Consider the following 15649-nt stretch of genomic DNA (forward strand, 5'->3'; position numbering starts at 1 on the left):
ACAGTGTCGCCATCGCAAATGTGTTGTTGTTGCTGTTACTATTGTTGTTGCTTCTGCTGTTGTTTTGTTGTTGCTATTTTTGTTGTTGTTTCTACTGCTGCTGTTTTTTGTTGCTGTTGTTGCTATTGCTGCTGCTGTTGTTGCTGCTGCTGTTATTGCAATTGTTGTTGTTGCTGCTGCTGTTGTTGATGCTGTTGTTGTTGCTCTTGTTTGTGCTGCTGTTGATTTGTTGTTGCTGTTGTTGTTGAATGCACATACTATGCATAGCATGTCGGTGTTTATGAGCTTTAATGCACCAACTATGATGTAGGGCGATTCCACCACGGGTGATCAAGCGTTATAGTTTGATGACTATAATGCCTATCTTATGATTTGTATAATATTTTATGTAACACATTATATAGTAACTGGATCAGCATATGGACACAAGACACATTAATGAAAATTTTAAATAGTAAGGCACTGCACGTGCGTAAAGCGTTCATTGGCCGAGCATGCACATACATAACAAGGAAACATGTGTGCACAATAAAAAGTAACGTCACTGACCATGAATAAAATGCAGGAACAGTTGATGAGGAAACTCGGGAGCTGGTCTCTCCAACTGAGCCCGTACTCCTCTGTCTGTCAATCGGCACCACACACATAATGCTTTAGTGTGGTTCACGTGGGAGTGGCGAGGCTTTTGTGAGGAGGCTCATGGGTAAACCTCAGATATCTAAAGTCCTGGCTTGTGCTGTACCTCATTTCAAGGGGATCCTAGCACTGTTTGTATATAAACCGGGCAGTGGGCCCTACTCAGGGCCGTCTATAGGGGGGTGTGGAACCTGGGGCAAATCACACTGCTTGCCTCCCCCCCCACCCCCCGATGCCTTCAAACTAAACCAGAAATATTACATCTGACATCGTGACATCGTCGCTGGGCCCCCCCCCTAAAGTGTGGGGCCTGGGGCGGTCGCCGCGATCCGCCATACCCTAGGGATGGCTCTGACCCTCATGTGACATTGTGCTGAAGAGTTTGATTTGCAAGTAATGTTGATCAGGAAGTTATGACATTATTTCATTCAGGATTAATTTGGACGAGCACAGAATTCTGTATAATCTGGCTATGTCAAGCTGCAGATGTGCACTTTTAAAAACTGTCATTAATACACAGTTTTGTTGTCAAATGTCATAAATATAAAAAAAAAGTGTTTTTACAAAAGCATAGACGTGTATCTGCATATGTAAGATAACGTTTCACAGGGCACAATTCATAGACAATTTACACCAGCTAATGTGTCTGGTTGTGGCATAATCCTGGCCTGTATTGGCCAAATTCCACCATTTATCATTCATGAGCAGCTGCTCTCACCACTGGGTGTTCGCATTCCACTCCACCTCAACCGTTGCTGTGAAGTGGCACTTTAAACTCGGGTGCAGATGAGGGTATGGCCCTGAATAGGGTCACCACTTTTTCCACTGTAGACCAAACCCAGACGTATTAGTATTTCTCAGGCTAGGTCTATTATCAAAAGTGTGCAGCATCCTGTAATACAGTTTAACTCAATACCACCAGATCTCATTACAAATCCATCTCTGCAACGCAAACACAAATACCAATTGCCAGACTGCCCAGGTCAAACCCGAGGGTGGCAACCATAGCCCCAACAGTGGTGGAGGAGAGGGGGCTGCCTAACATTCTCGTGCGGCTGAGTAAGGAGGTCCTGGCAAGTGCATGCCCAAACACATATACACATATACAGAACTGCTCTTGTTCGTTTTGATATGGGGGACCAATACCGTGGATATAATGATCCGCAAAAATATCACAAGTAATAGGAGTTGCACTGCAATGGGTCTTTGAAGCACAGCATGTACACAACATGCTGTTTTTACTAATATTGTCTTTCTGTATATCCGAGTCTCTCTGTCACAAGGCGAGACAACGATGGGGACATAAATACACAGAACTAGAGACAAGACACAGAGACACTCAAAGAGGGAGACAGACAAAGACATAGATACACGCAAAGACACACAAACAGATCATAACCCTATTTGTGGATAATAGGAAAAGGGTTGCGGGTAATATGGGTTTTCATGAACCCTACAATGCTCACGGATAAATGGAGATCTCCTTTATATAATACATGTACTCGCACAACACGAATACACACGCCCACTTAACTTATGCATAGAGTTAGCATTTAGATTATTTAGATTCTTTGGATGCTATAAATATCCACATGGTAACCCACTTTGTTGAACTATCATTTGTGTCTAGGTAGCTTCTAAAAAATAAACTAAAAGCTCAGTGATCTTTACCTGGTAAAATAAAAATAGTTTCGTTTTATTTGTATTTCTTTGTGATTTGTTTACCTTCCCTATACTTTGAACGTCTGTCGTGTTTTTTTGTTTGTTGTTGTAACGTTCTGATCCACCCCTACTGGACGTCTGTAAAAAAGGGCTGTATAGCTTATCGGATTCCTCCAATATGAATAAATATTCTGATTCTGAGTCTCTGACAATACAGTCTCTGCCAGGGCTGGCATATTAACTCCACATGGCCCATACACACTCAGACATGCACACATCATTACACACGTAACATTTCAAGTCAATGATAATGAAATGTGGTTTTATGCTGCATCACTTTCATCCTACATATCGGATCATACTCCTCACCATCCTGCTGCCCGTCATGATGGTCTCAGCCTTGTTCTTCCAGCGGTTATTGTGCGAGTCTTTTGACGGTTCCTGCAGCTTCTAAAAATATAAATGACTATACATTAAATTTCGATTTAAAGCTTTCGTGACTGCAAGGATTCATCTTCTTTGGTTCTTTCGGTAAAGTCACGTAGAATGAGAATAAAATAATAAAATTGATAAAATAAAATAACACAATAAAATTCTCACGACGCTTCGGCCACAACACAAGCAGCCTTCATCAGGTGAAGGGACGAGACTGTCTGGAGGACAGCGCTGGAGCGGACAAAGCCACGTTCAGATCGTGACCTTTAAGCTGTGTGAGAAGAAACAAAGCGCCTTGACAAAGGAATTAGCATAGAATTTAGCAATGAAATAGCTGAGTGATTAGCTTGTGACTGGTCACAGAAATGGCTATGTTAAAGTCAAAGCATACACATCCACAGAGGCACTCCTTGACAAAGGAATTAGCATAGAATTTAGCATTGAAATAGCTGAGTGATTAGCTTGTGACTGGTCACAGAATTGGCTATGTTGAAGTCAAAGCCTACACATCTGAGCTATTGACAGTAACTGGGTATACACTACACTATATAATGAATACTATATAGTGAACCAATAAAAAACTAAAATATAAATTACCTCAATGTTATCAATAAACTCTATATATTCTCCAATCAGCTAAGCTACCAACAATAAGTCGTTATATATCACAATACAATATGGTGAAAAAATGGGTGGATTCTTACCCTCAACTTTAGCACCACGGATAGCTACGGGCCCCATTCAGACGGACGAGTTCATCCATGGTCGGAACGGAGGAGGGGGAGAGAGACAGCTGCGAGGCGCTGTTATACTCCATGTTGTAAACCATACCATTAACCGTGATTTGAGAGGTATTAAGATTTGTACTAGGTGCCTCTGTGAATGTGTATGCTGACTTTAACATAGCTATTTCTGTGACCAGTCACAAGCTAATCACTCAGCAATTTCAATGCTAAATTCTATGCTAATTCCTTTGTCAAGGGGTGCCTCTGTGAATGTGTATGCTTTGACTTTAACATAGCCATTTCTGTGACCAGTCACAAGCTAATCACTCAGCTATTTCAATGCTAAATTCTATGCTAATTCCTTTGTCAAGGGGTGCCTCTGTGGATGTGTATGCTTTGACTTTAACATAGCCATTTCTGTGACCAGTCACAAGCTAATCACTCAGCTATTTCATTGCTAAATTCTATGCTAATTCCTTTGTCAAGGCGCTTTGTTTCTTCTCACACAGATTAAAGGTCGCGATCTGAGCGTGGCTTGGTCTGCTCCAGCGCTGTCCTCCAGACAGTCTCGTCCCTTCACCTGATGAAGGCCGCTTGTGTTGTGGCCGAAACGTCGTGAGAATTTTATTGTGTTATTTTATTTTATCAATTTTATTATTTTATTCTCATTCTACGTGACTTTACTGAAAGAACCAAAGATGACTATACATTACTTTTGGTTTGTGTTGAAATTTCTTAATAGGTGACATTTATGTAACATTTACTCCAGGAAAATGGAATACAAATATGCATAGATGCGTGCTGTGATTTACACGGATAAAAAGAGATGTAAATAGGCTTTGGTCGTACGTAGCCAGCCGCACCTCTGATTCGCACGGTTGGCTATGCACGGCGCGAAAGAAGTTCAACACATATATACATGCATACTGCCCATAGAATAACGCTACTCACAGATTCAACAATTCCCATCGACTCAACACTGCAGCTCCGCTTCGCACGGCTCGCTATGTACGGCGGTGCGAAAGAAATTCGACGTACACCCATCGCATACGTAATGAAAGAAGATGACCAACGGACGAGACTGGTGATGGAATGGCAGCCAAAAGAGTGAACATGCATGAGGAGAGCATGACCATTGAGGAACAAGGAGCGATGGGCGCTCGTCTGGAGGAGCAAGGCATAATAGTGGCATCAGCTGGACGATGAAGGCTGATTAGGACATGGTGTGGCCGTCACCCAGGAGTGAACTGTTGGCAGCTGCTGAGGAGAATGATGATGACGTTTAATTATTCTCATCTCAAAGTATTTCAATTAAATGAGTACAAATAGGCTTTGACCGACCTGTGTTTTTGCAAGCTTGATGTCAACTTTCCTTTTCTTTTCCAGCAGCTTGGCTTCATACTCCGGCCGAAGTTGTTGCTGATGGAAAAATAACGCAAGCAGCCTGTGGTTATAATATAACTTACGGATGATAACACAGCAAAACCTCGGCGAGCCAGGCTGGTCCGGCTAGTTAGACTGGGTGCAAAAAAAAACCCACCATCAACCCTGTGTAAGAGTGTACGTATATGTATTATTGTAAATATATTGGAAACATTATTTGATGATATTGTCATGGAAGATGTGCACAAGCATAAAAAACCAAAAAACTCATCAATAAAAACTTTACATCAGAACATTTTTAAACATTATTCTTACGAGGCTCCATGGTGTAAAATGCAGTCTCTTATCCTCTCTATGATGTGCTACGAAGAAGGGCCTTTGCCCAAAGCGTTGCATATTATCTACGTGGGTTCATAAGACATGTTAATGGTTCATTTATACAGGAAATCCGAAGACCTGCATATTCCAATGGAAAGAATGAGCCACTATTGGAATTTACACATTCCCTTAAGAGATAACCACTTACCCAGAAAATGCTACTTATTTTAACAACCTCCAAAAAGAATAATAACCTGATTGTACATAAAATAGCATGTAATCAAGTCTAGGAATTATAACCTATTATTATAAAACAATGCCAACGTTTATCAAATGGATGGTTTATTCTTGTTTTCAATTTAGCATGCTGGTTAGTGCTGGGCGATTCCCATCATTCCTCACCAATCAGTATTTGGCACGGGATCCAATGCTAATGGAACCATGGGATTGTTAGAAACGTGGATCATCCAGCGTTATAGGGGGGATTCCCGAATCCTGCCATTAAATATGGCCATCGTGTGTTTCAGTATGGACTCAGTGGTTACATGGCAGAAACACAAATTGTTTCTATTTTATTTTACCAGGTAAGGTCCCACTGAGCTATATAGCTCTTTTTCAGAAGCGACCTGGCTATCAAAAATGATAGCTCAAAGATGTGTGGCTTATCGTGTCGAAATTTATATTAGACAAATACTATAAACGCAGGGAAAAACCGGAGCAAAATCTACACAACCACGGGAAGAACATGCAAACTTCAAATATACAGCAGACGTCAGGGTCGGGATCGAACCCACTATCTCTTATATACCAGGCAAGGTAGTTAAAACATCTCGCCACCAGGTCGATCTCACCTCACTCTCCTCCATGCCATTGAGATCCCATGTGTAATTGAGGCGGGTCTCTATTCGTTTCCAGTGCTCCAAAAAAGTGGTTGCTACAGAACAGACAAAACGTGATGCATCTTAAGGTACAGCTCGCAACATATCATACACTGCACAGACATCCCCCTAAACAATGATGAATAAACGTAACATACGTTTAGGGTTAGACAACGTCATTACAAAATAAATGTAAAAATATTGCATATAACAGTCTTCTTTTGTCTTTGTTAATCATCAATAGCTTTTTTTCTGTGCTTCTGATTGAAATGTGTACACACGTCTTACTGTTGCCAACGCACTCAGCCTGCGAGTGCAACGCGGTAACTCGATCCTCGACGACAACCAGCTGTACAAGTCACATTCTCAATTTGGTGACGTGATGGACGTCGTGGGCGCAAAGACGTGTGGATGTTAAGTGAGTTGTGTTTTCATTGTGGCGTTATCTAACCATGGAGACCAGGGTTGCTGTGACCTGCATCTTTAACATTTAAACAGACAGGGTGGGGGCTCAATTCATTGTTCTCAGGCCATTGTGACAATTTATGATCGTAGCGTATTTGAAACGATGACAGTGCTGCGTTGTGCAGTTTCCACCACTGGCGCAGGACTGCCAAGGGAGATGAGCACCATCACGTGTTCATTAAAGGGACTCCTCTACTTACGAACGAGTTAGATCCCAATATTCTGTTCGTAAGACGATTTGTTCATAAGTCCAACTTTACTCCTGTCGATTCCAAACACGTTGTACGACGTTTACACTAAACACGGAGAATGGCTTGAAAAGTTGTATAATCTCCTGTAGATGCCACTGGTTCTTTATGTTCTATAGATGTAGAATCAAATTCCCTTTGGTGCTCGTGTTTCCTCTCTACTCTCTTCGAACAGGCAACTGGACATACTCACAGGTTTGTTCGTATCTCTGAAAGTTCGTAAGTAGAATGTGAGTAAGTAGAGGAGTCCCTGTAATTTCAATGCAGGGGTACACTCTCACTTGTGTGAGTGTTGTCCAGCCACGGCTGTGTAACCTTTAGCATCAGCCTCTTTTTTTTCAAACAAGAATGTCTGCACAACAAAATGTTTGAAATAAAATATATAAATGGAAAAAGATAGGAAAAGATCCTGCCCACTTACAACCCTTTTCACCAACCTGCAGTTCATTCCTGCTGGACGTTATAATGACTGCAACGTCAGCAAATCTAAGATTGTGAATTGTTATCTCCATTAATATGTATGCCTTTGTTTCTCAAATCCAATGTTCTGAAAAGATATTGTCTCCCTTTTTAATATGCATGTTGAGACTTTCATCATGAAATCTTAGTGTGGCTGTTCCATTGTTAAAAATGTTTTTTTATGTTTTTCTTGGGAGTTGAATGTGTTTTTATAGTCTACAATGGCCAGGTACAATGGTAATTTAAATTCATTGTTGGTCTTTTCCAGAGCTATAGAGCTTCATGCTGCAATAGCTATGTTTTCGCTAGAGGGCCTCCTTTCAAAAGTTGCAGATATCGATAGGCAGGCAGAAAGCTGATACAGGACCACTTTAGTGTGACCACTCTGGCATGAAGGCTGAGCCCATATCTCATGTCCACACTGTGTACGCTGTGTGCTATGTAAGGTATCCACTATGAGCAACGGGTTGTGAGATGAGAACAGAAGGTAAAATGATGCGTGTATGCTCTGTATTGCATGACCAGTGTGCTACAACACCAATGACCACCTGTACCACTAACATTTGATCACTTGGTACAATTGGCGATTGGGTTTACTAATTCTTTGCACACTCATCAATGTACATTAATTATTTGAATATTTTTTTGTTGCATTTTATCACGTAAATTAGGTAAATGCAATTGGGAAATGTAAACCAGCTTCCCTTTTTTTCGTGTGATAAAAATCGTAACATGTGTGGTATATTAATGTCTCGCGTTACAATGATTAATGGGCCCTCACACTCGGGCGAAGTCTTCACCTGTGCATGTTACTCTCAACGATCTGTCTTATAAAGTGTTCTTTTTATCTTTACCAATGTATTCTTATCCCCTATGATAGAAAATATTGCTTGCATTTGAATAAAATGGCCGAAAGCCAAAGTTACGGATGGAATAGAAGCCAAGCCACAAAATACACCTGAAACGAGGCATGGCTTTCGGCCATGTTATTCAAATGCAAGCAATATTTTCTATCATAGGGGATAAGAATACATTGGTAAAGATAAAAATAACACTTTATAAGACAGATTGTTGAGAGTAACATTTACTGGTGAAGACTTCGCCCGAATGTGAGGGCCCATTAATCATTGTAACGCGAGACATTAATATACCACACATGTTACGATTTTTATCACACGAAAAAAAGAGAAGCTGGTTTACATTTCCCAATTGCATTGAGCGTCTCGATGAGCTGTGACTTCTTGTCCCGTTGGCTGTTGAAAGCTCTAACAGATAGGTGAAAGCCCTCCTCATAGATGCTGACCTTCCTCAAAAGATGCCGCGACCACAAGCTTAAAAGGATGCGACCTGGGCTGGACTGTCTTCAATCCAACGCTGTCCTCGTGACAGTACGGTCCCCTTCACCTGATGAAGGCCACTTGTGTTGTGGCCGAAACGTCGTGATTTTTGTTGTTTTATTTTTACCTACGTGACTTTACCGAATAGAACCAAAGAGTATGGATCCTTGCAGTCAAAAAGCTGCAAATCTAGAATTGATAACCTCTACGGGGAGGGCTTTCACCTATCTGTTAGAGCTTTCAACAGACAACGGGACAAGAAGTCACAGCTCATCGAAACGCTGACCTTCCTCAAAAGATGCCGCGACCACAAGCTTAAAAGGACACAACCTGGGCTGGACTGTCTTCACTCCAACGCTGTCCTCGTGACAGTACGGTCCCCTTCACCTGATGAAGGCCACTTGTGTTGTAGCCGAAACGTCGTGATTTTTGTTGTTTCATTGTTTTACCTACGTGACTTTACCGAATAGAACCAAAGAGTATGGGAATTAACTGGTTTGTCTATTTGTTGGCACAGAAATGACCACGTAATTGCAAAATAGTAAAAAAATACCTTTTTTGTACAAAATATCAAGATAAATTACCTTTCCTTAAACACATGAAACAGGGCCTCCATAAAACAAATCAGCATGCTTTGATGTAATCGAGTATGAATACCAGTGAAAACTAACAACACATTTTTACGTGAAAATTCTGAAATATGCTCACCCCAGAGGGCCATGAAGATGGAGAACAAGACGGTGGTGATGTTGTCAAACAGGTGGCTACTTCTCACTCGATCGCAGTTCTCACTGAGGCGCTTGTATTTGCACAGTTTGTCACACGTGGGACACATTGTGATGTTCTGGCCAATCACACAGGTCTCGAATCTGTCACGTGACATCGCATTACCGGAGGGTAAACAGAGCACTACTGAGTAAAACGAAACCATAACACTTTAAAAGACGTAAATTTACTTTCGTTTTTTTAATGAATAGTCGAGTCAAGATGTACATTTACAACAGTAACATTTCACTGCCAAAAACACATCTGCCCAGCAGGAAACTTATCGGAAATGTATAAGAAATGACTGTGATGGTGATCCTGTTGCAAGCCCATGGGTGATAAATATTAAGTGCACAACGAACCTTGTTTTGGAGTTTACCTGATGGCAATAGAAAGACACCTTTGCAAGATTGTGAAAATATAAGATGTAATTACCCTGGAATGTCTTTTTCAGCAGCAAGCCAGCCATACAAGAACACCGCGATTCCCACCACGGAAGGAGGGATAAGCATTTGCGTGTACACTCCGAGCCAGGCAAAGTAGAGGCCAATCTTCTCTCCAAAATATTTCCTGAATCATAATAAGACACAATTTTATGTTCAACAATGTGGCAACTCATGCATTTGAATACTTATTCTATTAATGTAGTGGACGTTATATATTTGTATTAATATAATTTTGTTTGTTTACCCAGGAAAGCCTCACCTAGTCTCAACACTATTTCAGGAGAGTCCTGCCAAGTTTTTTGGAGTCGGGGTTGCTGAGTAAACCCAACTGAGGAATGTGCAGGCAAACTTTTCAGCATTGGGACGTTTGGACAGTACCAGTTAGAATGTATGTTTTTTTTTTATCTGGGAGGAAACCGATAGAGACAAAAGGATAACAAGGGTGGGACGTACAGACTCCACACAGAAAGGCACCCTAGTATAGGATCAAACCCAGGCATTTCTTGATATGTGTAATATTTGTGTCATACATATACAATCATATAATTCTAATTTAATAAAAACATGCCCTTTTCCATTATTCATGTTTTATCAGAATTATTCACGTGTACTCTTCACCGTTAAGCATTAGTGATGAGTGACTGAAATGTGAAAACATTTTAACCATCTGGAAGACAATCAGGCATAATAAAAAGTAAAACTTGGAGAATGAATATCAATCCCAACATCATTATAAAATTAAATATCTTATTTCCGCAATTGAATTGAACTTCAAACTGAAAAGCCATGAACTAAAATAGGAAATTAAAACATGGGTCACATTGCTCACCTAAACTTAAACACGTGCAAATCCCTTCCTGATTGCAGGTGATATCACCCTTTGCCATATCATGCGTGTTCGTCATGTGATAGGTGAGGTCTCAACTGACCGAGGAAAGATGATTCTTAATCATGAGTAACTCAGTACCCCTTTACTGAAAAAATGACTCTCAAGACTTATTTTTAGCACATTGAATGTTTGCCCAATAATATAAGTCATTTTGCATCGTGGAGGAAACTGACATATTAGGAGAAACAAAATAAACACATGAATGGAGATAAAATTAAACATTTATTCAGATCGGTGAGCAGCTTGCTTGTTGTCCTGCCATCTCCTTGGCACCGCACTGCGGGGTGTCTGGGTCTTGCAGCAATTTCTGTTGATTCAGCCCCCCCCACCCCCCCGCTTCTAAAAGTGCTTGAATAAAGAGGCCTGCACCACCCCACACCAGCTCAGATTGTCTACAGCGGCCATTCTCAACCTTTTTTGGCTACTGCTGACTGCTGTTTAAAATCATACTTTTTGCTAGGTATGAAAGCCAAGACATGCAAAGATTTAAAACTATAGTGATGAGGGATAACATAATATCGATACCATTTGGATCTGTAACATTTTCTCACTGTAATTATTTTGTCCACATGAAAACTCAAATCACTGATCTTTTTCCCTGATGGAGCGTGGGTCAACAAATTACTCCTATAGAGTAATCATTGGTCTGCTCATCACAGAGATGACAAGAGGGACGAATGCCACCCTCTCTCTCTGTCTACCTTAGTATCTTGCACGTGTGATTTGTCGGATTGCAAACAAATGCACAAAAATAAACAGCCGCTATGGCACAAAGAAAACCCTTACTTGATGAGTTCAAGTGGCTGGTACTTGTAGAACTTGTTATAGCTGGCCCATTCATCGTGTAGCAGCTGCACAGGAGCACATTGATCATATTCGAGTTTGGTCACGTCTCAAAACATGATTTCCGGCACAATTGCAAATATCCACACTACGGCACTGGTTTATTACAAGTGCTATTACAATTAAAGCAATTACAGTCGACTCTCGATTATCCGCGTGTGGTTTATTCGATTTGCAGATTCACCGCACACCTGAGATTTTGACAAATTAATAACTCACGAATTTTCCCTTCAGCCCAAATGAATAATCTTAAAAGTTATACAATTTTATTCTTCGAAATGTCTATTACAAGTCACACAGTGCTTAAACTAAACAAATATGTGCTCCGGCTAATCCAAAATACACGTGATCGCCTCTACAGTACAGTAGTTGAAATATATTTACAAAAGTGGGCAGAGTTTGCTGTTTATTGGCGTGGCTCTGCTGCTGTCCACTTAGTGGGCAGTCTTATGCGCAGGAAAGTGTTACCAATGAGCACGTGCATCGATCGGCCGATCGTTAGTATTTGTTCTTAATGTAAACCTATGTATAGAGATCTGCAGAAAATTTATATATTTTTAATGATCTGCGGCCGTCCTCCCCGTCGTTAGCGTGGATAATCGAGGGTCTACTGTACATCAATGCAAACCAGTCTTACAAACGCTCTGAAGTCATCGTTGTACTGAAAAAGTAAAGCGACTGTATTAACCGTCTATGAATACAATACAGTCGTATCTGTGTTCATGACTGTTAACACAATGAGCGGACAAGGACATCGCTACTGACTCATGCAGTGTACCTCAACATTAGTCGATATTATTCATAGGTTTCAAAAGTTTAAATTTGTGAAAGACATCACTTCTTTCAAAAAGTTGGAGGTTTTTTTTCTCTAACGTGTCGGTGTTACGGTGCGGCCATAAGACCTTGGACCTTTCACACAAAATCTCAGATACAGTCTGTTCGCCTATATCGTGTTTTATAACGCGAATTGGATATATAACGTTAATCTATTAGTGTATTAGGGACACATTTTTTTATAACGCGGATGCTAATTGGATATAACGCGATCGAGTGAATGTAAAGTACGTCGCGCGAGTGGAGCTAAGCAGTTGTAGCAGCTGCCTCGGCGTAGACTCACACGGGGCTGTGGGATGCTGCTGCATGCTTGTAGATGCTACGCAGTCTTTGTTCAGCCTGCATACGCATCTCACGTGTTATCGCGGACTATTTATTTACCCTATAGAGTATATTATTTATTATAACGCGATATTCTTCAGGAACGCAACTACGGCGTTATAGAACAGACTGTAAAGCTGCAATGGGGATTTCGGCTGGAGGTGCAGAGAACTCGCCAGAAATGTACGGCACCCAAAAACGCAACAATACCTTTCTGTCGTTCACTTCACTGCCATGGAGCTCTCCCTGCAATCATCACCAACAAATATTACAACATCACTCCAGTGCAATAGAGGACTCTACATAAGCCAGGAACAAGACAATAGGACAATGACCCACTTACATACCATACTTCAATTGTGATAACTTCGTATGCTATAGCACAGGCTATTGCAGTACCGTGTAGTTACAGTATAATCCAAACAACTTCATAGGGCAGCAGATACAATTGTGCAAAAACAGCATGTGCGTTAAACTCTACGTATTTATTGGTTTGTCAGACATCCACGCAGAGCATTCCAGAAGTAACATCAATATTAATTTCAGTCTAGACGGTATCTGGATACAAAGGCATCTTCAATTGCTGTACATAATATCCCGCATAACACCCCGGTGCAAAAACGGGGTGGATTATAAACATTAATCAAAGTAAATTTAGGTCATTGGGGAAGGCATTCTATAATCACGAACTATCCCTGAAGATCAGCAAACATACTCTCTTTCCAGAGCGCTTTAAATCAAGCTCGTCTAGAAAAAAATATTGAAAAAAAAAGCGCGAACCTCCCAGTTCATGAAGATAAATATTGAGCATCATGCCGACCGCACGCAGAACGACGGTGGGCTATGACAACTGGTAATCAAATCCCGGATGTTTCCATGCCTCGAACAGAAACGACAGTACTGTGGCACAGCTTTGTAGTAAATTGCCGAATAATGAGATACTCCACAGGAGATGATAATAGGGTTTTCCCCTTTCTGGCAATAAAACAGGTGTTAAGATGTTAAAACACCAAACTAAAACCTTTGCAAGGAATCATGTCTGCATTAACGACATGCACTGCTTGAGACTCGGCTTTACTTACGTCATGCAGCGGGAATGCAGATGTATACACTCCGTTGGCGATAAGACTCGTGATGCCTGCAAAAATATGAAAAAAAGACAGATTCACCATCACCGGCCATTGTCTATTCACTGCTGGATGATGACCTCCCCAAGCTGTTTGTCATCCCTCACAGACCAGCGGTGCTGCCATCCATCGCACTCCTGCACACGAACGGATCTCATCACTGCATCTGCCTCGGCAGTGGTCCTCTTAGAAGTATTCTCACCTTTGGCTGTTAATCCATCGGCTCTATCAGTCAATGACCATCATCCCATCTAGCGATGTGTTCTGCCCAAGTCCATTCACTTTCCTTAACATGACGTCTCTGCCTTGGGCGTGTTCACCGATCCACGTGTTCCCCTTTTTTGTCTCTCAGTGATAATATCGAGCGTGTGTCTGCATGAATTCTTTGCACTTTTCAGTTTTGTTTCGTTTTCTCCGTCAGTGTCCGCATGTCATGGCATGCAGTGTGCACTGCTTGAACAAATTATCGCACACTCCTTTTCATTAACATGTTAAACTTTCCAAAGGGCACTACTTCCTGCTTTTATTCTACTCATTTTGTTTCCAACCAGAACTGCCTGAAAGTAGTGCCCTCGCTCCACATCGTGTTTATGAAGTAATATTGGTCATTAATGTTTGCTACTTTTTACAACGACTGTGTCATTGGCTAATCTTAGCAGAACATTTCTTCAATCGTGTTTGTTAAACCTTTAATTCTACATTGTAGAGAAATATCCGCGGTTGTAAATAACCTTTGTAAAGTTTTTTTCTCACCTGAAGATGGACGCTTGTGTTGTGACCGAAACATCGTGTTTTCTTTTTTTTTCTATCTACGTGACTTTACCGAAAGAACCAGAGAGTATGGATTCCTGCAGACACGAAAGCTTCAAATCAAGACTAAACCTTTGTAAGAGCACATCTCCTTGCCCGACTTCACTTTCTGTTTGTATTTTTCCACTCTCTTCATGCGACCTCAACGTAGCCGTGCCGTTTTGTAAATTGTTTTGGCATTGAGCTGGGCTTACTCTTCCACTGAACCAAATGGCTTTTCTCAATTGATAAGCTGGGCATAAAAGTATTTGGTATGTATGTCTTGTGCAGGATTTGATTGATGGGATGTGGTAATTGGTGGAAAAGACCTTAACCTAACTCCAGCTTGCTCATTGGTTGGATGGCCTCAACATTTATCCATCATTCAGTTCCATGAGACATGTGAATGATGTGCGTGACAGGAGGCTGGTGGGCATGTAATCCTTCAAATCGGGTTTGTCTCCTCCCTATTTCGAATAGAGTGATTGCCGAATAATGATTCCTGGAACAGGTTTTGACTAATTTTGACTATAAGCTAAAATTAATCAGTATTTGAAACATTTTGGAAATTTACGTAGATATGGCCAATATTGACACGAACTCACCCATTTTGTAAGGCCCTTTGGTGCATTTGACCCTTTTCAGAATTTCAAAGACCTGTGAGATAGACAGGAGCAGTATCGACACATTTGTGAGTTTACATTTTGCAACACATGACTGCAGATGTACATTTGCAATGTTGTCGCTGTTTTCACAATAAACGTTGCCAAATATTTTACATGGGGTCTAGGAAAAGTTATCGGTGAGATTTAACTTAACTTGTAATAGTTGCACGTGTGAGATAAAAGTTTAAAACACTAATGCAGTTCTATCACAGTGTCACATTAAATTGCTTTCCCATGAATGCTACATTCACCCAATAGTACTCAACACCATGCGTGCACTCGTCCTCCAATATATTCCGCCGCACGTCTCTCCCTTGGTTATCCCCGTGCTCACGAAACGCGCCCATACATCTCCTCTCCTTCCTGAACTTTCTAAAATTACTCCTAACCTTCACCCTAGCTCCCTCAATCACCAATCCTCTCT

At 41.1% G+C, this 15649-nt stretch overlaps 1 protein-coding gene across 1 annotated transcript in view; it reads right to left on the minus strand.

Moving 5' to 3' along the window:
- LOC116939820 (anoctamin-1-like) overlaps positions 1-15649 on the minus strand; it is a 68017-nt gene that overhangs the window by 38950 nt on the left and 13418 nt on the right. Inside the window, exons 7-16 of the mRNA XM_032948652.2 lie at positions 15166-15217; positions 13727-13782; positions 12855-12890; positions 11433-11497; positions 9747-9881; positions 9255-9415; positions 6011-6093; positions 4800-4877; positions 2668-2748; positions 550-624 (exon numbers count right to left, since the gene is read on the minus strand). Of these exons, the coding sequence (XP_032804543.2) occupies positions 550-624; positions 2668-2748; positions 4800-4877; positions 6011-6093; positions 9255-9415; positions 9747-9881; positions 11433-11497; positions 12855-12890; positions 13727-13782; positions 15166-15217 (822 nt within the window). The remainder of the gene's footprint in view (positions 1-549; positions 625-2667; positions 2749-4799; positions 4878-6010; positions 6094-9254; positions 9416-9746; positions 9882-11432; positions 11498-12854; positions 12891-13726; positions 13783-15165; positions 15218-15649) is intronic.

Source organism: Petromyzon marinus, chromosome 7 (genome assembly GCF_048934315.1).
Source record: "Petromyzon marinus isolate PM22_M1 ecotype Great Lakes invasive population chromosome 7, UKy_Petmar_22M1.pri1.0, whole genome shotgun sequence".
Classification (NCBI taxonomy): Eukaryota; Metazoa; Chordata; class Hyperoartia; order Petromyzontiformes; family Petromyzontidae; genus Petromyzon; species Petromyzon marinus.